Source organism: Zonotrichia leucophrys, chromosome 15, assembly GCF_028769735.1.
Source record: "Zonotrichia leucophrys gambelii isolate GWCS_2022_RI chromosome 15, RI_Zleu_2.0, whole genome shotgun sequence".
Taxonomy (NCBI): Eukaryota; Metazoa; Chordata; class Aves; order Passeriformes; family Passerellidae; genus Zonotrichia; species Zonotrichia leucophrys.
The window spans coordinates 12,748,186-12,772,894 of record NC_088185.1 but is presented as its reverse complement, the minus strand read 5'-3'; the positions used below and the strand labels follow the sequence as shown (position 1 = coordinate 12,772,894).

The 24,709-nt window shown below is 63.6% G+C and overlaps 4 protein-coding genes and 1 pseudogene across 5 annotated transcripts; 2 read left to right on the top strand and 3 right to left on the bottom strand.

Annotated features, from left to right (window-relative positions):
* Positions 1-432: 432 nt before the first annotated feature.
* LOC135454779 (uncharacterized) lies at positions 433-2,545 on the top strand. Its single transcript, XM_064727239.1, has 7 exons — positions 433-570; positions 1,006-1,189; positions 1,324-1,438; positions 1,614-1,693; positions 1,960-2,054; positions 2,151-2,231; positions 2,316-2,545. Exons 1-7 carry the CDS (start codon positions 468-470, stop codon positions 2,543-2,545), a joined length of 888 nt encoding a protein of 295 aa, XP_064583309.1. The 5' UTR covers positions 433-467.
* Positions 2,546-2,942: 397 nt separating this feature from the next.
* On the bottom strand, positions 2,943-5,302 carry MTFP1 (mitochondrial fission process 1). The gene is made up of 4 exons (XM_064726823.1): positions 5,079-5,302; positions 3,801-3,928; positions 3,506-3,729; positions 2,943-3,147 (listed from the first exon to the last, which is right to left on the bottom strand). The coding sequence occupies exons 1-4, from the start codon at positions 5,209-5,211 to the stop codon at positions 3,072-3,074; spliced, it is 561 nt and encodes a 186-aa protein (XP_064582893.1). The 5' UTR covers positions 5,212-5,302; the 3' UTR covers positions 2,943-3,071.
* A 467-nt stretch (positions 5,303-5,769) lies between these two features.
* Positions 5,770-10,941, bottom strand: SEC14L2 (SEC14 like lipid binding 2). Of its 2 annotated transcripts, XM_064726732.1 has the most exons (12): positions 10,843-10,941; positions 8,723-8,798; positions 8,595-8,638; positions 8,383-8,442; positions 8,094-8,282; positions 7,252-7,347; positions 7,046-7,106; positions 6,888-6,971; positions 6,658-6,764; positions 6,444-6,583; positions 6,192-6,361; positions 5,770-6,094 (listed from the first exon to the last, which is right to left on the bottom strand). In XM_064726732.1, exons 1-12 carry the CDS (start codon positions 10,894-10,896, stop codon positions 5,964-5,966), a joined length of 1,212 nt encoding a protein of 403 aa, XP_064582802.1. In that variant the 5' UTR covers positions 10,897-10,941; the 3' UTR covers positions 5,770-5,963. The 2 variants fall into 2 exon arrangements, with proteins under 2 accessions (XP_064582802.1, XP_064582803.1); XM_064726733.1 differs by lacking the exon at positions 7,252-7,347.
* A 3,881-nt stretch (positions 10,942-14,822) lies between these two features.
* On the top strand, positions 14,823-19,394 carry RNF215 (ring finger protein 215). The gene is made up of 10 exons (XM_064726909.1): positions 14,823-15,110; positions 16,140-16,271; positions 16,533-16,604; positions 16,676-16,761; positions 17,400-17,454; positions 17,847-17,951; positions 18,078-18,194; positions 18,274-18,411; positions 18,538-18,640; positions 18,757-19,394. Exons 1-10 carry the CDS (start codon positions 14,823-14,825, stop codon positions 18,777-18,779), a joined length of 1,119 nt encoding a protein of 372 aa, XP_064582979.1. The 3' UTR covers positions 18,780-19,394.
* Positions 19,265-24,480, bottom strand: LOC135454617 (coiled-coil domain-containing protein 157-like; annotated as a pseudogene).
* Positions 24,481-24,709: the final 229 nt, after the last annotated feature.

Below are 24,709 nucleotides of genomic sequence, written 5' to 3'. Positions count from 1 at the left end.
CCACTGGCTGTCCTGGGGGAGGTGGGTGGTGGATGCCCCTTGCTTTGCCCAGTGCTGGTTCCTGATGGTCACCTGGGGGCTGGCCAGGGTAGAGGAGCCTTCCTAAAATGATCCCAAGCTCTGAGGGTTGGGGCAAGGGGCTGCCAGGAGCTCCCCTGAGGTCCCAGCAGGGCTGGTGGGCCCTGGTTGGGGTGAGGGGGATCACAGGCACTGTGGGCTCTGTGGCTGGGCAGGGTCACGGTGCTGGGAGTGCTCCTGGTGCATTCCTGTGGTGCAGGGGTGGGGCTGGGCACAGAGGAGCCCCTAATGTGCTCCTGGGTGCTCTCCCTGCCTTTGTGCTGCTGTCCCCAACAAGTCCTGGGGACACCTGAGGACCTGGATGTCCCTGCTGTGTCTGGGACATGCTTCTGCTGGCTCAGCCCTTCCCTTCCATGGCTCCAGCTGCCTCAGAGCCCCCTGGTCACACGATGACAGCTCCAGTGATGCCCTCAGGCATGGGGACAGGGAGGGTTCCTGCTCACCCCCATTCTGAGGAGCCCATCCTGAACTTCACCTTGAGGCTCCTGGATGGTGAGTGCAGGAAAACACTGGGGGTGAGACCATGGGATGGGTCCAGCCAAGACCCAGGGCTCAACCAGCAGCAGTCAGTGCCTTCTCCTGGCTGGCCTCAGGACTTGGAGCACCAGGAAAGGTGGCTGTCCCTGCAGGAGCTCGCCCCTGTCCTTGTGGAGGGTGTAGGGCTTTGAGATGTTCCCAGTGCTGTGCCTGATGCCACAATGGGGTTTGGGCTCAGCTCTGCCCCCATGGGTGACATGGTCCCTCTCAGCTCCATGGGGAGTCCAGGAAGCTCTGGAGAGCAGGGAAAGCAGGACTGGGGGACAGAGCCAGGATGGGGGGTGGGCTCTGAAAGGGGAAGCTGTAGGGATGGTGGTCTGGGATGTGTCTGGTGCCCTCACCTCTGGTGGGACAGGTCTGGGGGTGTCACACTGAACCCACACTTCCCAGAGGACTCCAGTGCCACTCCAGAGAAGCTGCCAGTGCTCAGCCCTGGCTCTGTGATCCACCTGGAAGCCAGTGTCCACTTCAGTCCCAGCATCTCCATGAAGATCCAGGCGGATCAGTGCTACTGGACCACCACGGAGCAGCCAGGACACTCCAGGAGGGTCTTCATGGTGGTGAACAGCTGTGGGTCAGTGCTGGTGGGGCAGGAAGCAGGGGCTCCTTCTCCAGCCACCCTGGGGTCCTGCAGGACCTCCTGATGGAAAGGGATGTCCAGAGCCTGGAGACAGCCCTGGAATGTCCTGTGTCACTCTCCTGCCACAGGTGCCTGCACGGGGAGAAGCTGGGGAAGGTGTCTGTCCAGCAGCAGAGAGGGGGTTCTGTCCTCCAGCTCTCCATCCTGGCCCCCACGCTGGAGGGGGAGCCCAAGGAGGAGCAGGTGAGGTGGGGATGATGCCCTTGCTGGTGGGATGGAGGTCCCAGGGAGGGGCATGACCCAGGTGTCCCAAAACATTGTCCATCCTGAGACATGGTGCTCCTGCTGGGGTGGCCTCAGCCCCACGAGGTCATGCAGGAGAGCAGGGTCCCTGAGGAAGGACGTGGTGCCTCAGCAGGTCTACGTGCACTGCCTGCTGATGGCATGGGGACAAGGACGTGCCACCAGGTCCTGCTTCTACAGCCACACCATGGCCAGGTACGCTGGGTGTGTGGGGACACAAGCACCCCATGGGTGTGCTGGGGACAGAATTCACCTTTGGGAGACCAAGTCACCCCACTGTGGTCTGGATGTCACCTCTTATTCGATGGCAGATGGTGGCATCGCCACAGGTTCCAGCTCCCCCATGCTGCAGAGGGATTGTGGAGATGCTTGGAGACATCTCCTCTGGGACAGCACCATGTGGGTCTTGTGGTGGAGTCTGGGGACCCCTAGAGCCACCACCCAGTTCTGTCCTCTCCCAGCTGGCACAACGCAGAGGACCCTGTCCAGAGTACCCCATGCCACTGCTGTGACACCGGCTGTGCCGCTGCTGACACCCTCCATGGAGACATGCCAGGTACCAGGGCTGGGACAGGGTGGCCCCAGGTTGTTTTGGGGCCTTGGGAGGGCTCCTGGACCTGGGCTGGACTGCATTGGTTATATCCTCCCACAGCATTCCCAGGAGAGGGGACACTCCACCGGGAGACTGTTGGACCAGTGCTGGTGCAGAAGGAGAAGCTGCCATGGCACAAAGGTGAGGGACACCCCAACACTCTCCCATGTTCCCAAAACCCCCACCCCTTGTGGTGACCCCCAGGTGTGTTTGTGCTGTTCCCAGCCCCGTGCCGGATGGTGAAGAGGCTCCTGCTGGCCCTGGTGGGCAGTGCTGTGCTGGGGGGGCTGCTGGGGCTGGCCCTGACCACCAGGCACCTGGGCAGGGCCCAGAGGGGACAGCAGCCACCGAGGCACAGGTGTCCCTTCCAGGCTGAGCTGCAGAGCGTGGTGGGGGCCCTGCTCCTCAGGGAGACACAGAAACAGATGGGGCCAGAGCCTCCTTCTCACCAATAAACGTGGTTTTGCTTTCTCTAAAGCTTCTCCTGGTTGGTAGTGTGTGGATGCCACCAATGGATGGAAATGTGCTCCAACACTGGCAAGACACATCTCCAGGTTCCTGTGGCTTCCAGGTGTTGTGGCATCGTCCCAGCCTGCGGTGTTGGAGGTGGCAGCTCCTGGCTGCGTGGATTTTCTGTCCTTTGCGACCATGGATGTGGTGGCAGCTCCTTGGGGACAGTCCCCAGGATGTCCCATGAGGCTGTGGAGGTGCAGAAGGTTCCAGGGTGGGGACAGCAGGGCTGCTCTGGGCAGGTGGAGACCCCTGAGGGACTGGGATTCACCCAGACTCATCTGTCCCCCAGGTTATGACATGGCCTGGCCTTGGTGGCACCTCAGCATCACCCATCAGGGGTCATGTTTGAAATGGTTTATTAGGACCAGTGTGGGGCAGGGTGGCCACTCTGGGGGTCACCAGAGTGAGAGGTCACAGTAGGTGGGTCACAGCAGCATGCCTCAGTTTCCCCAGTGCATGGGGAGGTGCTCAGTGGGACGTCGGGGGCTCTCCTGGTGCTCCGTAAAGCTTGCGGAGGCTGGAATCCATCAGGAAATCCACAGTCCTGTGGCAGGAGAGGGCGTCAGCGGGGCCCGGGGGTCTCTGGGGCAGGGATGTGGGATGGGTGGGGCTGTCCTTAATATCCCCTGAGACACCAGCGCCACCAAAACCAGGTTTAGCACAGCCTCACTGTGCTAATCCCGGCTCAGCTCTGGATAATCCCTGTCCTGGCAGGGACATGTCCTGGCTGGACCCCAGCAAAGCCCCTTTGGAGTGGAGACATCCCGTCACCACCCTCTGCTCCCAGCCCCAAGCAGACAAACGTGCTCCATCCCTCCAGGCTGTGGGGATGATGGGGTGGTGGCAGCGCCTGTCCCCGCCCCAGGGGTGTCCCCAGCCCCGGGGGTGTCCCCGTTCGTTACCTGTCGATGGGGGTGATGATGAGGGGGATGGCAGCCAGCCCCAGGGCCGTGGTGGTCCAGCGGCGCACGGGCAGGGGCCAGCGGGTCAGGGTCCCCAGCAGGGCCAGCGAGGCGGCGCACAGCCGGTTGATGGTGAAGCCGGGGATGGCCACCGAGGCCAGGCTCTGCCACACGAACGTGTCCACCACGGCCACCCCCACGCGCGTGGGGTCCTGCGGGTGGGCCTGGGGGGATACGGGGGTCAGGGGAAGGGCAGGGATGGATGGGCTGGGGGGTGAGATAGGGTGGCACTCACAGTGGCGGCTTTGCGGCCCTTGTCGATGGCGTCGGCGGTCACGTAGGCGGTGGCCACGCCATAGCTGGCCCACACCACCGGCACCGGTACCAGCGGGCGGAAGGACTCGCCCACCTCGTTGGCATAACCTGAGGGGAGGGTAGGGTCAGGGACTGGCTGTCCCCATGTCACCCCTGCAGGGTGTCCCAGTGTCACCGGATGGATCTCGCACAGGGGGTGTTTGTGGTGCCTGGGTCCGCTTGGACCCGCTGTCACAAGGACAGCTGGGCTGGGGGTGCCTGCTGCCAGGGCTGGTGTCTGTGACTGCCCAGTGCTAGTGACAGTGCCCACTCTGGGCTCTGTGTCTGTGCCCAGTGCCTGGCAGGAACCAGTAACTCTCCTGGTGTCCAGTCTCCATGCACAGCGCCAGTGGATGATGCCACTAGCCAGTGTCCGTGCTGGTGACAGGTACCTGGTGCTGTGCCATGCCAGTGCACAGTGCCAGGGCCTGCTGCGTGGTGCTCATATCTGGTACTAGAACCCTGTATTGGTGCTGGGTGTGGTGCCCAGTACCACGGACCCAGCGCACTCTATGGTACCAGTGCTGGGTGTCAGTGCCCGGTACCATGGGCAGCGCCCAGCACCTGGGGCAGTGCAGAGCAGAGCGTGGTGCCTGGTACCCGACACAGTGTCTGGTGTCACGTTCCTAAAGCAGGGTTGTCAGTGCCCGGTTCCTCATGTGGTGCCTGATGTTGGTACCCGGTACCAGTGTCTGGTGAGTCAATGCCCGGTCCCCGGTGTTGGTACCCTGTGACAGGGGCCGGTGCCCAGTATCACTGCCCCGTTTGTGCAGCCGGTACCCGATGTCAGTGCCCAGGTCCCAGTAGTGGTATTTGATGTTAGTGCCCAATGTCAATGCCCAGGACCCCGTGCTTGTACCCGGTGTCAGTGCCCGGTGCTGGTACCCGGTTTCCGGTGTCAGTACCCGGTACCCAGTGTCAGTGCCCGGTTCTCGGCGCTCCCGTAGCTCCCGGCGCTGGTACCCGGTGTCAGTTCTCTGTACTCAATGTCAGTGCCCGTTTCCCGGTTTCAGCATTCACTGTCAGTGCCCGGTTCCCGGTGTCAGCGCTCAATGTCAGTGCCCGATGCCGGTACCCGCTTCCCGGTGTCAGTGCTCAATGTCAGCGCCCGGCTCCCGGGGCCAGCGCTCAGTGCCGGTGCCCGGTTCCCGGAGCCAGCGCTCAGTGTCAGTCCCCGGTGCCCGGTGTCAGAGCTCGGTGCCCGGTTCCCGGTGCTCACCCAGGTATCGGACCCACGTGTCCCGGTACAGGTCGGGCTCCTCCTGCCCCATGGCGCGCGCCACCGCTCCCGCCGCATGCCCCGCCCCTGGCGCTACGTCACCAAACCACGCCCACATAATGTTGATTTGCATGGCCCCGCCCCGTATGTTACGCTCCTGCTCCGCCCCTCGGGGCCGCGGGATGGCGGCGGGGGCGTGGCCTGGCCGCGCACGTGACCCCGCGGCCTTGCGTCAGCGGCGGTCAAGGGGGAGGGGCCGGGGCTGAGGGGGCATCTGTGGGGCTGGGGGCAGTTACGGGTCTGGAGGGGCAATTGTGGGACTAGGAGCCAATTGTAGGTCTGGAGGGGCAATTGTGGGACTGAGGAGTGTGTGTGGCTGGGGCAGCTGGATGGGGTGGTTGTGGTACTGGAGGCGGTTCTGGGGCTGGGTGGGTAATTTTGGGTCTGGGGCAAAGTTAAGGGGCAGGGGGGAGCAGGTGTGAGGCTGAGGGGGCAGTTGTGGGGCTGGGAGCAGCTGGGGTGGTTGTGGTACTGGGGGCGGTTCTGGGGCTGGGTGGTAATTGTGGGTCTGAGAGCACAATCTGGGGGGAGCTGGTGTGAGACTGAGGGGGCAGTTCAGGGGCTGGGGGCAGTTCGGGGGCTGGGGCAGCTGGGCTGGCTGCAGGGGCAGCCACAAACGGAGCAGACCCCGCTCAGTCCATCCCTTTACTCCCCAGCCCAGGCAGCAGCAGCGGTGGGTGCGGCACCCACATAAGGCACAGAGTTTGGGGGGGCTGCGGGCGCCCGGCCCCGCTCGGCCCCGCCTCAGTCCGGCAGCCCCGGGGCTCAGCCCCGGCTCCATCTTCCCGCGGGGCCGTCCTGGGGGCGCGGTGCAGCCCGGGGGGCTCAGGGGCTGTGGTTCGGGGACTCCCCCTGGATCTGCTGGGCCGAGGCGGTGTCGGGCAGCAGCACCTCCACGCTGTAGCTCACCTTCTTGGAGTGGAGGAAGCTGTAGGTGTTGTCGAAGCGCAGGACATCTGCAGGGGGACAGGGGTGTCAGGGTCACGGTGGCTCTCAGGGACTTGTGAGGGACAGGGGGGTCCCGCAGCGGCCCGGGGAGGGCTCGGCACTCACAAATGCCGGGCGTGGAGCAGGTGAGGGAGCCGTCCTCGGGCACCATGTGTGCGTTGTAGCGCTGGTTGGGGAGCACCTCGGTCATGTCGCCCGCCCGCTGCCGCTCCCCGACCTTAGTCTTCAGGTACACCCCGAAGCCGATGTCGGCGCCCTCGGAGCGGAACTGCCACCTGCAGGGAGGGCACAGCTGTGGCGGGCTGGGGACACGGGGCTGTCACCCACCCGCTCCCCGTGGCGCAGAGCCGCCCTCACCTCAGCACGCAGCCGGGGAAGAGGATCTCGTACTCGACCTGGTGGGACGAGCCCCGGTTGACCACGACCGAGTGCTCGTACTTCTGTGCCAGCTGGTCCCGCACGTAGTAATGCTGGGGCACGTCCCCCCCGTAGTTTATCTGGAAGGGATGGAGGATGTGAGGTGGGGGAACTGCCCAGCCCCCCTAAAGAACCCCACGGGGGCTCCTCCTACCTTGCTGGAGCACTTGGGGTCCCCATCAGGGTCTGTCAGAGTCCCCCCGTACTCCACCGGGATCTGCGCGGGGTCAATGTACTTCTGCAGGACCTCCTTCCAGTTGGCTGGGGGAAAGGACAGTGAGTTTGGGGGGGCTGCAGGTTGGAGTATCCCCCCTGGGTGGGGTGATAGCAGAGGGGGAATGCAGTCCCTCCATTTGGGACATGCTGGGGAGGGTCAGGACTCACATCCCAACACCACGACCTTCTTGCGCGTGTCCTCGCTCAGGAAGTGCTTGACCAGGTTGTAGGCCACGGGGAAGAGCTTGGGGGCTGGGGGCAGAGGGGGGTGTCAAGGGGGAGTCAGCATCTGGGTAAGGGCAGCAGGACCCCAGGGCCAAACTCACCCTTCACAATAAAGAGGCGCTTGAGGGACTCGGGGTAATTCTCCTCGAACATGGACAGGATCTGCAGATGGGGGAGCTCATGTCACCCATGCCATGCACCCAGCAGGACCCACCCAGAACTCTGGGGAGTGCAGGGACCTGCTCCTGCATCATCCAGGGACCAGCCCCTGTGGTCCATGGGAAGGGGGGTGGGCAGGAGCCCTCACCTCCCCATACGTGTCCACAGCTGGCTTCCAGAGGTGCTTCAGGCCCAGGCCCTCACAGTCGTACACCATCATCACCATCTCAATCTTCTTGCCCAGCTGGGACAGGAGGATGAGGGGGATCAGGCAGGACTCACGGGGAGGTTCAGGGATGGGGTGGCCCCAACAGGCTGGTCACACCAGCCAGAGCCTCCTCTTAAGCGTTGGTGTGGGGAGAAGGGGCACCGTGGGAGCTGGGACAGGGACCCAGGCTGAGGGACAGCGGGGACATGGACTGGTGGGGATGGGCGGGATGCAGAGTTGTGGGGTGGGAGTGTGAACCAGAGATGGACATATGGGGTTGGCAGGGACATGGTCCAAGGTTGGGGTGGACAGGACATGAACTTGTGGGGCTGAGGGAGGTGAACTGGACATGGACCTGTAGGGCTGGTGAGCGAGGACATTGGCTGGGAGAGATGGAGCAGAGATGGACATATGGGGATGGACAGGACGTGGACCAATAAGATTTATAGGGTTGTCAAGGACATTGTCTGGTAGGAATGAACCAGAGATGGGCTGGGGAGGACTTTGAGTTGAGGGACAGAGGGAAATGGACAGGACAGGGACCTGTAAGATATATAGGGCTGTCAAGGACATTGTCTGGTAAGAATGGACCAGAGATGGATATATGGGGCTGGGGAGGACATTGAGTGGTGGGGATGGGCAGGACATGGGCTGGCAGGGACACAGAGAGAAGTGGACAGGACAGGCACCCATAGGGCTGGGGAAGATGATGACTGGTAGGAGCAGACCAGATGTGGACACATGGAGCTGTTGGGGCCAGCAGAGTGTGGGCAGGTTCCCACCTTTTCACTCTGCTGTTCACACGCCAGCCGGAGCAGTTCACAGTCCCGGAACTTGTTTTTGATCAGGTCCTGCTTGGAGGCGGAGAAGAGCAGCCCCTTGCCGTCCAGCGGCCCGATGATCTCGTAGCGCACCGGGCTGCCCTCGCGGTCGTAGCCACACAGCCCGCCCGACATGTACTTCCGAATCACCTGTGGGGGTACCGGGGCTCAGGGCACCTCACGCACACCCCAGGGGACTCAGGGGGACGGTCCCCTCCAGGGCCACCCCCGGGAGCCCAGGGACACTCACCTCAGGTGGCTCCCAGGCGAGGATGTTGTCGGCGTCCATGTGCTTGCGGAGCTCGACGTGCTGCAGCGGGGGCAGAGCGGGCCAGGGTGAGACTTGGGACAGGGTGAACCCCGTGGGCTGGGGTGGTGCCCCTGGTGGCCCAGGGCGTGGGGTCCCACATCAGGTCTGTCCCAGCACAGCGGGGTGCCCCAAAATCAGTGTGCCCCTCTCACCTTGCGGAGCATCGCCTCTGCCTTGGCCAGGTCGAAGGAGCGCGCTGCAAGAGAGCAGAGCAGAGAGCTCAGACCCCGCCAGCCCCACGGGGGCTCCCCCCACCAGCGCTGCCCCACTTTGGGGTTACCTCGGAGCCATTTCAGCAGGAAATAGTCGTCCTGGGAGGGCAGGGAGGGCAGCACGTCCTGCACCTTCTCCCGGAACTGCGGGGACAAGAGGGACAGTTGGTGAAGGGGTTCCTGATCCTCCCCAAAAACCTCAGGGCTGGAGGTTTGTCCTTTCCTTGTGCCCCCCAAAAATCATGCCAGCCAGGACTGGGACATTGCCAGGGGAGATGGCCACCCTGTGCCCCTCCCTGCCCCACATGCAGCCAGGATCAGCAGTCACCTGGCAGGGGACTGTCCCCAGGCCCACTGGCATATTCTGAGTGTCCCCAAGCCCTTGCATAAGGTGTGTGGGCTGTCACCACCCTGCTCCTCCCAGGGTGTCTCACAGGGACTGGGTGAAGCAGTCCCCTCCAGGGGTGTCCTTTGGGATGGATGGAGGCTGTCCCCTGTGTACCCCTGCCCAGTGACACCCCAGTGGGCCACAGCCCCCCTGGCACAGGCAGGAGGGTGCCAGGGTGCAGGGCTGGGGGGCTGGGAAAGCTGGGGCCCCTCAGAGGGGGCACTGCAGGCACCAGGCAGACCAGGCCCTGCCAATGGCATCCCTGGGATGAAGCCAGTCACCAGCAGATTGCCACATGTCCCCGTCTCAGTGACACTCCAATGGGTCACAGCCCCGTGACACAAGCAGGAGGGTGTTGGGGTGCAGGACTGAGGGATTTGGGGTCCCCTCAGGGAGGGACCAAGCAGACCAGTCCCCACCAGTGGCATCCTTTGGGATGGAGCTGGTCACACTGTCCCCTGCTGTTTGTGACCCCCAGTGGGTCACAGCCCCCCAGCACAGGCAGGAGGGTTTTGGGGTGCAGCATTGGGAGGTTTGGGGTACCCAGAGTCTCCTGTCCATGTGGCCCCGCTCACCCCAACCAGGCCACAGCTCAAATCTCGGTACCAGCCGAGGCCCTCCCCTTAATGAGCCTGATTAGCTTATCTCCCGCTGAATTTAGGGGTAATTAAACCCGGGATTAGCTCCTTCACCCTGGGACAAAGCCGGTGGTGGTGGACGAACGGGTTCGGCCACTCGCCTCCGTCACTCGCCCAGGGCACGGCTGGCACCGGGCACGGTTTGGGCACCGTGCCCCACGCCTGCCCCTGCCCCCCGTGCTGGCACCGGCAGGGTCATCGCCCGCCAGTGGAATTTGGCTGGGGCTGAAAGGCAGCGATAAGATAAAGGCACGGGGGTGCCCTCTCGGTGCACTGAACCCCGATAACAGCTGGCACCCAAACCCCAGCGCCTGGCAGGGGTGGCCGTGGTGGGTGACAATCAGCGGCCCTGGGTGTCCCCGGGCCTGCAATCCCGGCGGTGAGGGCAGGAAGTTTTCCGGTCCCATGGGAAGGGTGGAAGAAGAAAACGGGCTCGGCGGAGCCCAGGCTGGTGGCACAGCCGGGATGGTCCTTCCCTGGTGGGCAGCACCTCGGGGGCTCAGCCCTGGGACTGGGCTCCAGGGTGGCATGGAGGTGGCAGAAGGGCACCGTCCCAAGGGCCCGCAGTGAGACAGGAGGTCCCCGAGTCCCGGGGAGGATGGGAAAGGGATGGGGGCCCGCCAGAGGGATGGTGCAGCCGGCGGGACCGCCAGGACCCACCCAGGACGGTCCGGCCCTGTGGGCAGTGCCATAGCGGGGCTCGGCCCGCGTGTTTGGGGTCCGGGCTGAGGGATGGAGGCAGCGGGAGCCTCCCGGGGCCGGGTTTGGGGGGCGGGGTGGAGGCTGAAGGCGATGGGACGTCCCCGGGGCCGGGAATCGGGGTGAAGCCGGGGGGGTTGGGGTGCGGAGCCCCCCGGAGGCCGGAGCGGAGGTGATGCCGCGAGTTTGGAGCCGGGGATGTGGGGGCTGGACGAGGCGGTGGGAGCACCCCGGGGCCGGGAGCGGGGGTGATGCCGGTGGGTTTGGGGTGCTCTGGGGGGCTATGGAGCCCCCCGGGCCGGGAGCAGAAGTGCTGCCGGCGGGTTTGGGCTGCGGGGTGGGGGTGATGCCGGTCCCGCGGCGGATGCGGGCGCACATCGGGAAGGACAGCCCGGCCCCAGCCCCGGTCCCGCTCCCGGTCCCACTCCCCCCGCAGCTCCCCGGCCGCTCCGTCCCAGCTCACCTGGGCCAGCACCTCCGCCTGCTGCGGGCTCAGGTCCCCGACGCGGCCGCTCATGGTGCGCTGCGGGCGGCTCTGCCCGGCCCCGGCGGCCGGGGAGGCTTCGAGCACCTCCCCGGGACCGCCCCCCGGCCCGCCCGGCCCGGCCCGGCCCGGCCCCCGCCCACCCCCGTGGCCTTGGACCCTGCCCGACCCCTGCCCGCCCGGTCAGCGCCCGCCGCCGCCCCGGGGTCGGGGATCGGGGTGCGGGGGGTGATGGAGGCAGGGGGGATATGGGGACACAGAGGGGCTTGGGGACTGTAGGGGAGTGGGGGGGCTGTAAGTTATGTGGGGGGTATGGGGGGCATGGAGGGGTATGGGGGGGTATTGGGGTATGGGGGGCATGGAAGGATATGGGGGCATGGAGGGGTATGAAGGGGAATGGGGGCATGGAGGTGTATGGGGGCATGGGGAGCACGTGGGACATGGAGGGCTGTAGGGTATGGGGGCTATAGGGGTATGAGAGCATGAGGAGGCACAGGGGGGCTTGGAGACTATAGGGGAGTGTGGGGGCTATAAGTGATATGGGAGGGTATGGAGGACTTGGGAGGGTTTGGGGTTTATAGGGGATATGGGGGCATGAGAAGGCTTAGGGTGTATGGGGAGTATGGGGGCATAGAGAGCCTTGAGGGTAGGAGGGACTTGGGGACTGTAGGGGATGTGTGGGGTAGGAGTGCATGGGGAATATGGGGGATGGGCAAAGGGGGGCACAGGGGGCCTTGGGGGCAGGGGGAACAGGGATTTGGGGGGGCAAAGGAGAGATGAGTGTAGGGGGCTCTGGGGGTTATGGAGTGTGCAGAAGGGTGGGGGCTCTGTGAGAGTTTGGAGGACACAGTGGGGTGGAGGGGGTGTGGGAGGACATTGGGGTATGGAGGGAGATGGTGATATGGGCCAGGTGTCAGGAGAGGGGACAGCAATGAAGGCAGTGACAGGGATGGGAGGTGGAAACAGGGATTGAAAGCAGGGCAGGGACAAAGTGAGAGTGGAGGGCGGCAGGGACTGGGGCAGGGTGCCAGGTAGAAGGGACAGGGATAGGAGGTGGGGACAGGGACAGGTTGAGGGCTCTGGTGCAGCAATTGGAAGATGGGGATCAGGAACAGGATGCCCATGGGGCTGTGTGTGTCCCATGGATGTCCCACAGAGCCTTGTGTCCCCCATGGACACATGGTTGTCCCAGAGAGCTCTGCATGTCCTATGGAACCCTATTTAACCCTATTTATCCCCTGAAGCTGTGGATGTCCCATGGGTGTCCTGTGAAGTTATACATGTCCATGGATAACCCATGGAAACATCCCGTGAAACCATACATGTCCCTGCGGGCTGTGGATGTCCCACAGAGCCACCTGTGTCCCATCTGTGCATGTCCCAAGGAGCCATTTATGTGCCATGGAGTCATGTGTGTCCCTTGGAACTGGGACCCATAGATGTCCCATGGCGCCATCCACGTTCTGTGACCCATAAATGTCCCCTGGAGCTGCAGATGCCCAGGAAGCCACTCATATCCCACTAACCTACGGATGCTCCACAGAGCATTCACACCCCTCTATGTCCCCTCTGTGGGGCAGCTCTGGCAGGAGCCACCCCCAGGCCCCATTTTGGTGTTCCCCCCACAAATCCACAGTGTCCCCACACTCCAGGCTGCTCCCGAGCCAGCCGTGCTCCCGGCTGTTGTTTATGGCACAGCCAGACCCGCTGCAATCGGGGTTTCACCGTGTGGTTAAACCGGCTCCGGCTGGGAGGAGGGATGTGCCCACCCTGTGATTACACCCCCGCACTTCAACCTGGATGGGGACACGAGGGACACGGGGACACACCCAGACCCATCCCATGGCACCCTGCAGCCACGGGAACCGGGTCCCACAGCCCTGAGTCCCGTTCCCAGCATGGCCCCTGCCAAAAGCAGGTCAGCCTGGGCCCATGCCGCAGCTAATCCAGCCAGCAAATCCCCCGCAGGCACATGGGCTGGGCACACGTGGCCACAGCAGGGCCGGGATGGGGCACCCAGGGGTCAGATGGGGCACCCCAGGGTCAGGATGGGGCACCCAGGGGTCAGGATGGGGCACGTGGGGGTCAGGATGGGGCACCCAGGGGTCAGGATGGGGCACCTGGGGGCAGGATGGGGCACCCAGGGGTCAGGATGGGGCACCTGGGGGTCAGGATGGGGCACCTGGGGGCAGGATGGGGCACCCAGGGGTCAGGATATAGCATGTGGGGGTCAGGATGGGGCACCCAGGGGTCAGGATGGGGCACCTGGGGTCAGGATAGGGCATGTGGGGGTCAGGATGGGGCAGGTGGGGGTCAGGATGGGGCACCCAGGGGTCAGGATGGGGCACCCAGGGGTCAGGATGGGGCACCCAGGGGTCAGGATGGAGCACCCAGGGGTCAGGATGGGGCACCCAGGGGGCAGGATGGGGCACCCAGGGGTCAGGATGGGGCACCTGGGGGTCAGGATATGGCACCCAGGGGTCAGGAAGGGGCACCCAGGGGTCAGGATATGGCACCCAGGGGTCAGGATGTGGCACTGGAGGCTGCTGGACACCCCCCAGGCTGGGGGTGCTGAGGGGTGTCTGGTGCAGGGGGCAGTTGTGTTTTGGTCACTTGGGTGTTGGTGTGTGTCCATGTCACCCAGGGTGCCCATGTCCCTGCCTGTGCCATGGCTGTGGCTGCCCATGTCCCTGTGTCCCCATGTGTCCCTGTATCCACACATGGGGATGTGGATATCTGTGTCCCCGTGCCTGTTCCTGTCCCTGTCACTCTCCTGATGACAGTTGGTTTCCTGGTCCCTGAGTCCATCTCTGTCCCTGTCTTGCTGTTGCTGCCTGTTCCCATTCCCAGTTCTTGTCCCTGTCTTGCTCCCGCTCCCAGTCCCTGCCCCTGTTTCCTGTCCTCCTTCTGGTCCCTCTCCCTGTTCCCATCCTGGTCCTGGTCCTGGCCTTTTCCCCGTGCTGATCCAACTTCCTGTTGTTCTTTCAGTGCCTCTCCTTGTTCCTGTTTTCCACCTGGTTCCTGTTTCTGTTCCCACCCTGGTCTCATCCTTGTCCTTGTCCCTGCCCCATCCCTGTCCCAGTGCTGGTTCCCATCCCAGTCTCAGCCCTTTTCTGTGTTTAGATCTCCATCCTGGTCCCAATTCCCTGTCCCTGTCTCTCTCCTGGCCCCTGTCCTCTTCCTGGTCCCCATCCTGGTCTCTGTCTCCATCACCTTTTTTGTCCCTGCTCTGCCAAGTGTCCAGCTTGGGCATGGTCCTTGTCCCCGTCTCAGTCTTGGTCCCTGCTCCCTGTCACTGCACCTCTCCTGCTCTCTGTCCTCATCCTGGTCTGCATCCCCATCCCCATCTCCATCCCCCCAGCCCCTATCCCTGTCCCAGTTCCCGTCCTTATTCCTGTCCCTGTCCTTATCCCGGCCCTTGTCCTGGTCCCATCCCGATCCTGGCCCCTGTCCTTGTCGTGATCACTGTCCTTGTCCCAATCCCTGTCCCTGTCCCGATCCCCATTCCGATCCCTGTCCTGGTTCCCATCCCAATCCCTGTCCCTGTCCCCATCCCAGCCCTTGTCCCGATCAATGTCCCGGTCCCGTCTCCATCCCGATCCTTGTCCTTGTCCCAGTCCCTGTCCTTGTCCTGATTCCTGTCCCTGTCCTTGTCCCCATCCCAGCCCTTATCCTGATCCTGGTCCCGGTCCCCATCCTGATCTCTGTCCTTGTCCTTGTCTCAATCCCTGTCCTGTCCCAATCGCTGTCCCGGTTCCCATCCCGATCCCAGTCCCGGTCCTTGTCCCTATCCCGATCCCGATCCCGTCCCGATCCCGATCCCGATCCCGATCCCGATCCCCATCCCTGTCCCGCTCCCGGTCCCGCTCGGGGCTCTCGGGCTCCCCCTGCGGGCGGTGTGTGTCGCGGCGGGTCCTCCCCGCCGGCAGGGGGCGCTGCGGGGCGCGGGGCGCGCAGCCATGGCGGCGGTGCGGGCGGCGCTGCTCGCCCCGCTGCTGGCGCTCGGCCGGGCCGGCTCGGGGCCCGCCACCCCCGCGCGGGTCGAGGTGGCCGTGTCGGGGCCCGGGGCGGCGGGGCCGGACGGGGACGGGGCCGGCGGCGGGGCCGGCAGCGCGGGCGCGGTGCCCGGCGGCTCGTACACGCTGCGCGGGGCCGTGCTGGGAGCGGGGGGCGGCCGGGCCGGGCCGGGCCGGGGCGGCCCGCGGGGGGAGCGGGAGGAGATGGAGATCCGAGGCCGCCTGGTGCTGGTGAGCGCGGGGAGACGGCGAGCGGGGCTGGGGTGCTGCTGGCACCGGCCAGGGACTGGGAGGGGAGAAGTGGGAACCGGAGGGCGCTGAGAAATACTGGGGGGCAGGGGAACGGTGGGGACTGGGGGCACCGGGAGACACTGAGGGGCTTCTGGCTGTGGGGCTGCGGGGGTGGTGTGGGGCTGTGGGTGCTGGGTGGCGGTGATGAGGGGGAGCGGTGGGTGATGGGTGGCGGTGATGAGGGGGAGCGGTGGGTGCTGGGTGGCGGTGATGAAGGGGAGCTGTGGGTGCTGGGTGGCGGTGATGAGGGGAGAGCGGTGGGTGCTGGGTGGCGGTGATGAGGGGAAGGCGGTGGGTGCTGGGTGGCGGTGATGAGGGGGAGCGGTGGGTGCTGTGTGGCGGTGGTGAGGGGGAGCTGTGGGTGATGGGTGGCGGTGATGAGGGGGAGCTGTGGGTGATGGGTTGGCGGTGATGAGGGGGAACGGTGGGTGCTGGGTGGCGGTGATGAGGGGGAGCTGTGGGTGATGGGTGGCGGTGATGAGGGGGAGGCGGTGGGTGCTGGGTGGCAGTGATGAGGGGCAGCGGTGGGTGCTGGGTGGTGGTGATGAGGGGGAGGCGGTGGCAGCTCAGAGACATTGAGGGACCAGGGCAGTGGCAGGGCAGCGGTCAGTGGGAGCGAGGGGTCACTCTGGGCCGGTGGGTGCTGGGATGGATCCTCGGGCACTGGGAAGGGAATGAGGCAGAGGAGGAGAGGGAGCTGAAGGGCACTGGGAGACACTGGGAGGCACTGGGGGGTTGGTGGGGAGGCCCAGGGACGCTGGGGACTGACCAGGGCAGGCAGGCGCAGCTCGGGTGTGCCAGCAGCAGGGAGGAGGTGCCCACAGTGCGACCAGGCCGTTTTCCCTCTGTTACCCACTCTGTCCCCACACTGTGCCCAGCTCCCCAGGACCCCTGGGGCATGGGGTGCTTTGGGGATGCCCTGAGCCTTGGGGTCCATCTCAGCTCTCCCTGTCCTCGCCACCCACCCAGGTGGGTGATGTGGAGCCGGAGCTGAGCGCTGCTGACGGCTGGATCGGGGTGGTGCCCGTGGGCACCGAGGAGCCGGCCGAGGGCCCCCGGGGTGCCAAGGAGGAGTCCTTCACCACTGCCGTTGTCACCAAGGTGATCCTCTGTGTGACCCTGTCCCCTGAGGGCTGCCGTGGTGTTTGCAGGTCACAAACCCACAGGGGTGTCACCTGGGCTGTCTCCTGGCCAGATCTGGGGGGTCCTGGTCTGTGCTTGGTGACAGCTTCTGACCCCTCTGGGGTCCCTTGTGACCCTTCACCATGGCAGAGATGTGCTGGGTGCCTCCTGCAGCAGGACAGGAGCTTGTTGGGGACACAGCCCTTCTGTCCCCTGATCGTGTCCCTGCTGTCCCTGCAGATGAAGCGAGCCCTGGTGCTGGGGGCCTCTGCCCTGCTGATCCTGGCGCTGAACCAGAACGCCATCCGTGAGGTAGGGCAGTGCCAGGGCGGGGCCGGGCGGGCTCTGCTGACCGCTGACCGCTGCCTTCCCTCCCGCTGCAGCTGGACGTGTCCCAGCTGCTGGCCAAGCCCGTCATCGTCATCCAGTCCTCGGACAATGTCACCAGGCTGCTGGGAGCGCTGCTGCGGTATGGCCTGGGCTGTCCCCTGCCTGGCCCCTGCCTGCTCCCTGCCTTGTCACTGCCTTGTCCTTGTCCTTGCTTTGTCCCCCAGCAGGCTGCCCCCCACCCTGGGGTCTCTCACTCAGCCCATCATGTTTGCTGGGGGGGTTTTGAGCCATGCCAAGGCCAGCTGGGGCTTAGATGTGTTTCTGGGGGAGATCTGGGTCAGATCCAGCCATTCCCCAGGGTTGGAGCCCTTCCATGGGTCCCCAAGTGGTGGCTGGCAGGTGGCCTCAGCCAAGAGCTTTAGGACTCTCAGTAGAAATTATCCAGATCTGTTGGTTCCTGTTGGCATCGCCATCCCCACAACCTCTGTGGGTGTTTGTTCTCACCACCAGCAGCAGTGAGACCCTGTCTGTCCTCCTGACATGTGGGACATTGGGATTGCTGCCATGGTGTCACACGTGGCTGGAGGGAAGAGCCCTGTGCAGGGTCAATGGGCACAGCTGGCGAGGGAGGGTCTTGCTGTCACCTCCCCTGCATGTTCCTCTGGTCCCCCTCGGTCACTGCCCATCCCTGTGGGGAGGGGGTGCTCCCTGGCACGGGGGAGCTGTGCCCAAATCCTGCTGTGTCCATGGAATTGACACTTTGCTCTTTGCTCACAGTGGGCTCCGGGCCACGGCAAAGATCACGTACCAGGCAGTGCTGCTGGAGAACCTGGTATGTTTGTCTGTCCTCCTCTTCCTCATTCCGCCAGTGGGAGAGCAGGGCATGACTGTGCCCAGCCAGACTTCTCCGATCCATGGGAAGCAGGAGCAGGGAGAGGGAAGGGAAGGGAAGGGAAGGGAAGGGAAGGGAAGGGAAGGGAAGGGAAGGGAAGGGAAGGGAAGGGAAGGGAAGAAGGAAGGGAAGGGAAGGGAAGGGAAGGGAAGGGAAGGGAAGGGAAGGGAAGGGAAGGGAAGGGAAGGGAAGGGAAGGGAAGGGAAGGGAAGGGAAGGGAGCCTGTGGGAACAGGGCAGCTGGCAGCAGCAGTGTTCCTCCTCCTGGGACACGTGTGCTCACACTGCTGGACGCTGCTGTGGCCATCAGCAATGCCGTGTCCTGCCTTGCAGGGAGTCACCCTCACGCTCTGGTCCACCTGTGGCCTGTCCCGAGGGGGCCTCTACGGGGAGTGGCAGGGGGTGATCTGCCCTGGGGAGAGCAGCTCGCAGGTCCAGGTATGGAACTGGGGCTCCAGTGGGGCTGGGAGTGGGGCTGGGAATGGGGCTGGGAATGGGGCTGGGAATGGGGCTGGGAGCAGGGCCAGGTCTCCAGCTCCTGTGCCCACAGTGCTGTCCCCACAGAAGTACCTGCAGCAGCTGTGGAACACCATCCTGCTGATCGCCCTGCTGCTCTGCACCGGCGTCATGGTGCAGGCCCAGCGGCAGTCGCGGCAGGAGCTGTCGGAGCGGGATGCCGAGGTGGGAATGTGGGAATGTCTGTGCTGTGTGCCATGCCCGGGGGGTTTGGGTGGGCTCTGACCCTCGGCTCCCCCCACAGCTGGACCTGAAGCAGCACATCCGGCGGCGGCTGCTGGCGCTGAAAACGCGGCGCTACCACCCTGGGAAGCCGCCCCGGAGCCGCGCCTGTGAGATCGACAGCTGTGCCGTGTGCCTGGACCAGTTCCACAAGAGCCAGGTGGGACTGCAGCCCCCCCTGGGCCGAGCCTTGGTCACTGCTGGGGCTGGGGTGTCCCTGGCAGGGGCTGGGCTGTGTCCCCGGCAGGGGCTGTGCTCACACGTGCCCTCCCTCCCCTGCTGGCAGTGGCTGCGGGTGCTGCCCTGCTCCCACGAGTTCCACCGGGACTGTGTGGATCCCTGGCTCCTGCTGCAGCAGACCTGCCCTCTCTGCAAGCGCAACATCCTGGGTGAGAACCGCCCTGACACCCAGCTGAGCCCCCCCTGACCCTGGGCACAGCCTGGGGAGCACCTGGAGCCTGCCAGGCTCCCTGTGCCAAGGCTGTCTGTCTGTCCTCCCTTGCAGGGAACTGCTGCACGGACAGCTAGCTGGCCCGAGGACACACTCCAGGGACAGACCCACGGCTGCTGCAGGGACTGGGAGGGGGCAGGGGGTGCCCAGTGAGAGGCACTTGCTGCCACAGCTGGGTTGGTGTGGCTGTGCCCATCACAGTGCCCAGACTCTGGAGAGGGAAGGACTTTGGGCTCTCCTGCTGGGTGTGAGTTGAGGGGTGGGGGGTCCAGATGGGCAGTGTTGGGGAGGGAAGATTGGGGCACCCATGGGTCTAACAGGTTGGGGGCTGAGGCAGGGAGAGCCCTGGTCCTGCTGTGCTCTTGCCCTGCTCACAGCAATTTTTCTAAGTCTTGGGTTTTTTGTCTATTTTCTGGTGGCCGTGGCAGGGTAGGCAGAGCATGGCTGCAGTGCCAGCCCCTCTGGGAGGTGGGTGACAGCTCTGCCAGGGCTGGGGCTGGCACGGCTGTGGTTGACTCATGGCCTCACCATGGGAGGGCAGGGGTTGGATGCTTTATTTATAATAATAACTTATTAGAAAGGATGGCACAAGCCAGCTGCAGAGCCAGCACGGTCACTGGGGACACACTACGGGTCCTGCCCCACAAGCTGCAATGTGGCACGTGTCCATCCCTATTAAACATGGAGCAAGGGCTGCCTGTGTGGTTTTGTGGGGCTTGCACGGGGCTCATAGTGCTGGGGAGGCAGCTCAGAGGTCAGGGCCAGCCTGTGCCAGTGGCTTGGTGGTTCCCAGCCCCTCGGGGCTCATAGAGGGAGAATTACTTTCCCAGGCTGTGGCTGTGCTGATGGGCTGAGGGTGGTTTGGACTCCTCTCATCCCAGGCCAGCTCTGCTTTCCTCTTCCAAGTGTGGCCACATCCCAGGCCCCTCTTGGGACTGGTTCCTGGCAGGAGCCAGCACAAACTGTGCCCTGGCATCAACCTCAGGGCTCCTGTGGGGATCCAGCAGCAGCGTAGCCAAGGGTGACTGATCCCAGTGCCCAGCAACGTCCCTGGAGCAGCTCCCCCAGGAAGCAGGCAGAGCCCAGCTTTCCCTTCCTGACGCACCAAGACCCAGTAACGAGGTCCCCTGGGCAGGGCAGGTGCTGCTGGTGGAAGTTTCTGTGTCAGGAAATGCAGAGTGATCCGTGTTTATTTGCGGTGAGCCCCGGTGTGCAGCGAGGGCAGGCTGAGCCCCAGGCGGCGCACTGGGAGCGACAGGCAGGGTTTGGCCTGGGGGGAGGGCTCTGCCCGGAGTCTGTTGGAGTGCTGGCTGCTGGCAGCTCTGTGCCAGCCCTTGTCCGCGCATCCTGGCAGCCCTGGGCTGTCCCCGCTGCTCCCGCTGCTGAGCCGCCTGCAGGGGGGAGCAGTTACAGGGGAGGAAGGGCAGGAACCTGCCCCAGCCCCTTGCTCTGGCTCCTACTCACCCACTGTCCTGCCTGCTGGCTGCCCTGAGGAGCTGGGACCCCAGCTGGGCCTGTGGGATGAGCTGGGGAAAGGAAGAGAAGGTGAAATTTCCCCCCACCAGCTTCAGCTCCAGTCACGTCCCTTGGCCACCACAGCTGGTGGCACAATGGCCACAGTGATGGAAAGGAGCTGGAACCAGCCCCGGGCACCTCAGGCAACACCAGTTAAACCACAGCAACCTCCCAGCAGCATGAGGAGCTTGGGCTTGGCCCTCCCAGGGTCCCCAAAGGATGTCTGGGGGCCGTGGGGTGGTTTTGGGGCACCCAGCTCACCTTGAGCACGCCCTGCTCGGCTGCTGCCTTCACCTTGGCCAGCAGAGCCTCCAGCTGGGTGTTCTCCCTCTCCAGCACCTCAATCCTGATCTTGTTGGCCTGGAGCTGACTCTTCATGTCCTCTGTTAAGTTCCCACTGCCTGCAGACAAAATCCAACAGAGCCCAGCCTGCTGCTGCCTGTCTGCTCAGAGGTGTGGGCACCCCTCCTGCCCGCCCTGGGCACGGAGCAGTGGCACAGCCTGGGGGGTGGCAGCTGGGACCCAAGCCTGTGGGCAAAGGAAGCTCTGCCATGTCCTGATCCTGCTCAATGTCCTGGCCCCGATGTGGGATGCACAGAGGCACACTGGGATGGTCACAGCTTCACACGGGGTCTGAGCCCTTCCTGGGTGTCAGTGGGAGTGTCTGGGGCCAGCAGGATCCCCTGGGAGCTCTGGAGACCCCAAGGCACAAACCCATCTGCTCCCTTACTCTCAAACTGCGTCTCAGTGGGCGTGTGGAGATCAGGGAAGAACACCAGGAGCCTTTCCCGCTCCCTCAGCTCCTGTGCCTGTTCCTGCAGCTGGGATGTGTTGGCCTGCAGCTCCAGGATGGATTGCTCCAGGGATTGCTTCTCCTGCTGCAGCGTGTCCAGCAGCTCCTGCATGGCACAGTGGGGAGGGGGTGAAGTTTGCCAGAGTGAGGACTCAGCCCCTCATGGAAGGCTCCCACCCTTCCCTGATGATAAGGATGTCCCATGGCAGTTGGAAATGGACAATGTGCAAGGTTCTAGCTGTGAGATCCCTGTGTGTGCTGGGAGCAGGAGCACCAACCACAAAGTGTGGAACATGTCCAGGTGTCCACGAACAGAACACTGGAGATGTGGAAGCACCTCAAGACGTCCCTTCCTGCTGCTCTCCTCTGCCCTGACTCAACCAGAGCCTTGTCTGGCACAGGGTGGAGGGAGAGGCCTCTTCCCCAGGGAATGCCATGAGGATGTGGCCATGTGGCAATGCCACCCTGGGTCCCAGAGTGCCCCTTCTGGGACAGCTCTGGCTGTGGGTGTGGGCAGGGCAGTGTGTGCCTGTCTGTGGCAGCCCTGTGGCACAGGCTTGTGATCGTATTCACAGGGGTCTGAGGAAGAGGGAAGAGATGAGGAACTGATCCCATGTTTCAGAAGGCTTGACATATTATTTTATGATATATATTATATTGAAGCTATACTAAAAGAATAGAAGAAAGGATTTCATCAGAAGACTGGCTAAGAATAGAAAAAGAAGGAATGATAACAAAGGTTTGTGGCTTGGACAGAGAGTCCGAGGCAGCTGACTGTGATTGGCCATTAATTAGAAACAACCACATGAGACCAATCCCAGATGCTCCTGTTGCATTCCACAGCAGCAGATAATCATTGTTTACATTTTGTTCCTGAGGCCTCACAGCTTCTCAGGAGCAAAAATCTTAAGGAAAGGATTTTTCAGAACATACCATGGCTACACAGGCTGTGTCCCACACCTGGGCACCAGCACTCACCTGCTGTTCCTGGAGCTGTTTCCCACTCTGCTGCTGGCTCTGCTCCAGCTGCTCGGCCAGCCGGGCCTTGTCCTCCTCAGCCTCTCCCAGGCTGGCCTGCATCTCCTCCAGCTCCCTGTCCAGGCTGTCCAGCTGCTGCAGCAGGGTGCTCTGCTTGGCCTGCAGGGACTGTGCTGGGGGTGAGCCCGTGTGGGGCTGTGCCCCCATTCCCACAGCCCTGCCAGGCTCTGGAGCCGGCCGTACCTCCTCGTGCCGGAGCAGGCTCTCCACATGGACCTTCTCCTTCTCCAGCTGCACCCTGCTGGCACTCAGCTCCTGCTCCAGCTGCACCCTGGTGGCACTCAGCTCCTGCTCCAGGCTGTCCCTCTGGCCTGTGAGCACCTGCACCTTCTCCTCCAGCTCCAGCACCTGGCTCCGGGCCACCATTGTGGTGCTCACCTCCTCCAGCAAGGCGGTCTTGGAGAGCTCTGGGGAGACAGAGCCACCATGGCCCAGGCTGGGCAGGGGAGAGAGGCTGGAGGAGCATGGAGGGGATGGGAGGGATGGGGGTGCTCAGCCTGGAGAAGAGAAGGCTCCAGAGAGAGCTTAAGAACCCTTTCCAGTGCCTAGAGGGGCTCCAAAAGAGCTGGGGAGGGACTGGGGACAGAGTGTGGAGGGACAGGACACAGGGAATCGCTTCCACTGCCAGAGGGCAAGGTTAGATAGGATAGGGGGAAGGAATTGTTCCCTGGCAGGGTGGGCAGGCCCTGGCACAGGTGCCCAGAGCAGCTGTGGCTGCCCCTGGATCCCTGGCAGTGCCCAAGGCCAGGCTGGACACTGGGGCTGGGAGCAGCCTGGGACAGTGGGAGGTGTCCCTGCCATGGCAGGGGTGGGATGAGATGGGATTTAACATCCCTGCCCATCCAAACCAGTCCATGATTCTGTGGCTCAGGGGCACCCCATGCCCTGCACAGGCCCTGGCAGAGGGAGGCAGGTCTGACAGGAGGCCTGTGACCCCCCCAAACCTGCCCCAGCATCAGCCCCTTCTGGCACTGGGTGATGCTGGGGTGCTGCTGTGAAGGAGGCCCATCCTCTGCCCATCCTCTCCCATCCCCACAGCTCCACAGCCCAGTCTGGGGGTGCTGGGGGCTGCAGGGCTGTGACACACTTGTGAGGCCAGGGGGAGGGGGATGTGTGAGCTCTGGGTGAGCCCCTTACCCAGCTCCTGCACAGCCACCTCCTTTGCTGCCAGCTCCTCCTTCAGGGCCGAGAGTTGCTCCTCCAGCAGAGCAGCTTCTAAACCAGAACAAAACCTTCTCATTAATCAGTTCCTCAAAAACAACCCAACCAAGGGGCAGCAAGCAGCCACACCAAAGTGTTTTCATCCAGTGACAGGACACACACAACCAGCTCCCACTGCCCAGGACTGGGCTCACAGCAGGGAAAATCCCCCAGCACCTACAAGAAGCACTGGTGGTGGTGATGGGGCCAAGATTTGCCCATGGACTCTGTTCTTCTTCTTGCAAATGCCCCTGGGCCTGGGAGGGTGTCAGCCCAGGACAGAGGGGATGCTGGGAACAGCTGGGGACAGCTCTGTACCTCTCCTGAGCTCATCCTTTTCCTCCTCCAGCCTGGCCACAGCCTTGGAGTGCTCCTTTTCCTTGGCTTTCAGGCTCTGCTCAGCTGCCTTCTGCTGCTCTGCTTGGATGCTCTTCTCTGCCTGCAGCTTCCTGGAGAAGTCCTCAACCTGTTTCTGCAGCTTGTCCTTCTGCTTGCCCATCTGCTCCAGCTCAGCCCTCACGGGGTTGAGCTGCTGCAGCAGCCCCTGGAGGTGTTTGTTGATGCGGGACAGGTCCTTGCTCTGCTCCGAGGCCCAGTAGCTCATGTCTGCTGCAGAGAGGTTCCTTCTCCCTGTGCCGTCCTCCAGCACCTCCTGGAACTTGCTGAGAGCTGAAGGGATGTTCTGGCTCTGGCAGATGCTGGTGATGGCTCTGCCCACCTCGTGGAGGCTGGCCTGGGCGCTGGAGCAGCTGTCACAGGAGCCCAGGGGCGACCCCGGGGTCTGTGTGGGGACACTGCGGGTGCTCAGAGCCGGGCTGGTGCCAGCCCTGGGCTGGGCACTGGGATCTGGGCACACAGAACTGGGCTGGGCATCCTCTGAGGCAGTTCCTGACTCCAAAACTTCTGGCAAGATGGATTTCAGGTGCTCCTGCTGACATTTCCCAACCTGGGGAGCAGAGGGTGGAGTGGATTGCTGTGTGGGGATCTCCCACCTGCAACCCTTCTCCCGAGGGAGAGAGCACAGAACAAAACCAGAGCCCGGATCAAAGAGGAAATGACCCATAAAAGCCTAAATCAGGTGTGGAGATGGGACAGCAATGCAGCCAAGGGACAGTGACTAAAGGGAAGCCTCAGCAGCAAAACCTCCTCCCCAGCTCCCCAGCATCCCTTCTGTCCCACCCCTGGATTTGCCCTCCTGGATTGTTGTGAGACTTTTCCATGAGAAAGATCATTTTGGGGAAAATAAAATGCAAGATGGGTTGCTTTTACCACCACTTATTTCACTGTCTTGAGGCAGCTCAGATCCACAGTGGGATCAGCAGAGCTGCAGCATTTTGGCAGTGGGAGAATATTTATTTCCCAAGCTCTGGAGGCAGCCCAGCTCACTCATCCCGAGGTCCTGGAGCAGGAGGGATGCAGTGGAGGGAAGAGACTCGGGCTGGGAGGGGACAGATGTGTGAC

Coding starts and splice junctions, on each gene's coding strand:
- LOC135454779 (XM_064727239.1), top strand. CDS start 468: ATGACAGCTCCAGTGATGCCCTCAGGCATGGGGACAGGGAGGGTTCCT. Junction 1,439..1,613: donor GGGAGCCCAAGGAGGAGCAG/GTGAGGTGGGGA, acceptor GTGCCTCAGCAG/GTCTACGTGCACTGCCTGCT. Junction 2,055..2,150: donor CCTCCATGGAGACATGCCAG/GTACCAGGGCTG, acceptor ATCCTCCCACAG/CATTCCCAGGAGAGGGGACA.
- MTFP1 (XM_064726823.1), bottom strand. CDS start 5,211: ATGCAAATCAACATTATGTGGGCGTGGTTTGGTGACGTAGCGCCAGGG. Junction 3,929..5,078: donor CACGTGGGTCCGATACCTGG/GTGAGCACCGGG, acceptor CCCTCCCCTCAG/GTTATGCCAACGAGGTGGGC. Junction 3,148..3,505: donor ATCATCACCCCCATCGACAG/GTAACGAACGGG, acceptor CTCCTGCCACAG/GACTGTGGATTTCCTGATGG.
- SEC14L2 (XM_064726732.1), bottom strand. CDS start 10,896: ATGAGCGGCCGCGTCGGGGACCTGAGCCCGCAGCAGGCGGAGGTGCTG. Junction 8,639..8,722: donor CCTGCTGAAATGGCTCCGAG/GTAACCCCAAAG, acceptor GCTCTCTTGCAG/CGCGCTCCTTCGACCTGGCC. Junction 8,283..8,382: donor TCGCCTGGGAGCCACCTGAG/GTGAGTGTCCCT, acceptor GTACCCCCACAG/GTGATTCGGAAGTACATGTC.
- RNF215 (XM_064726909.1), top strand. CDS start 14,823: ATGGCGGCGGTGCGGGCGGCGCTGCTCGCCCCGCTGCTGGCGCTCGGC. Junction 17,952..18,077: donor AGAGCAGCTCGCAGGTCCAG/GTATGGAACTGG, acceptor CTGTCCCCACAG/AAGTACCTGCAGCAGCTGTG. Junction 18,641..18,756: donor CTGCAAGCGCAACATCCTGG/GTGAGAACCGCC, acceptor CCTCCCTTGCAG/GGAACTGCTGCACGGACAGC.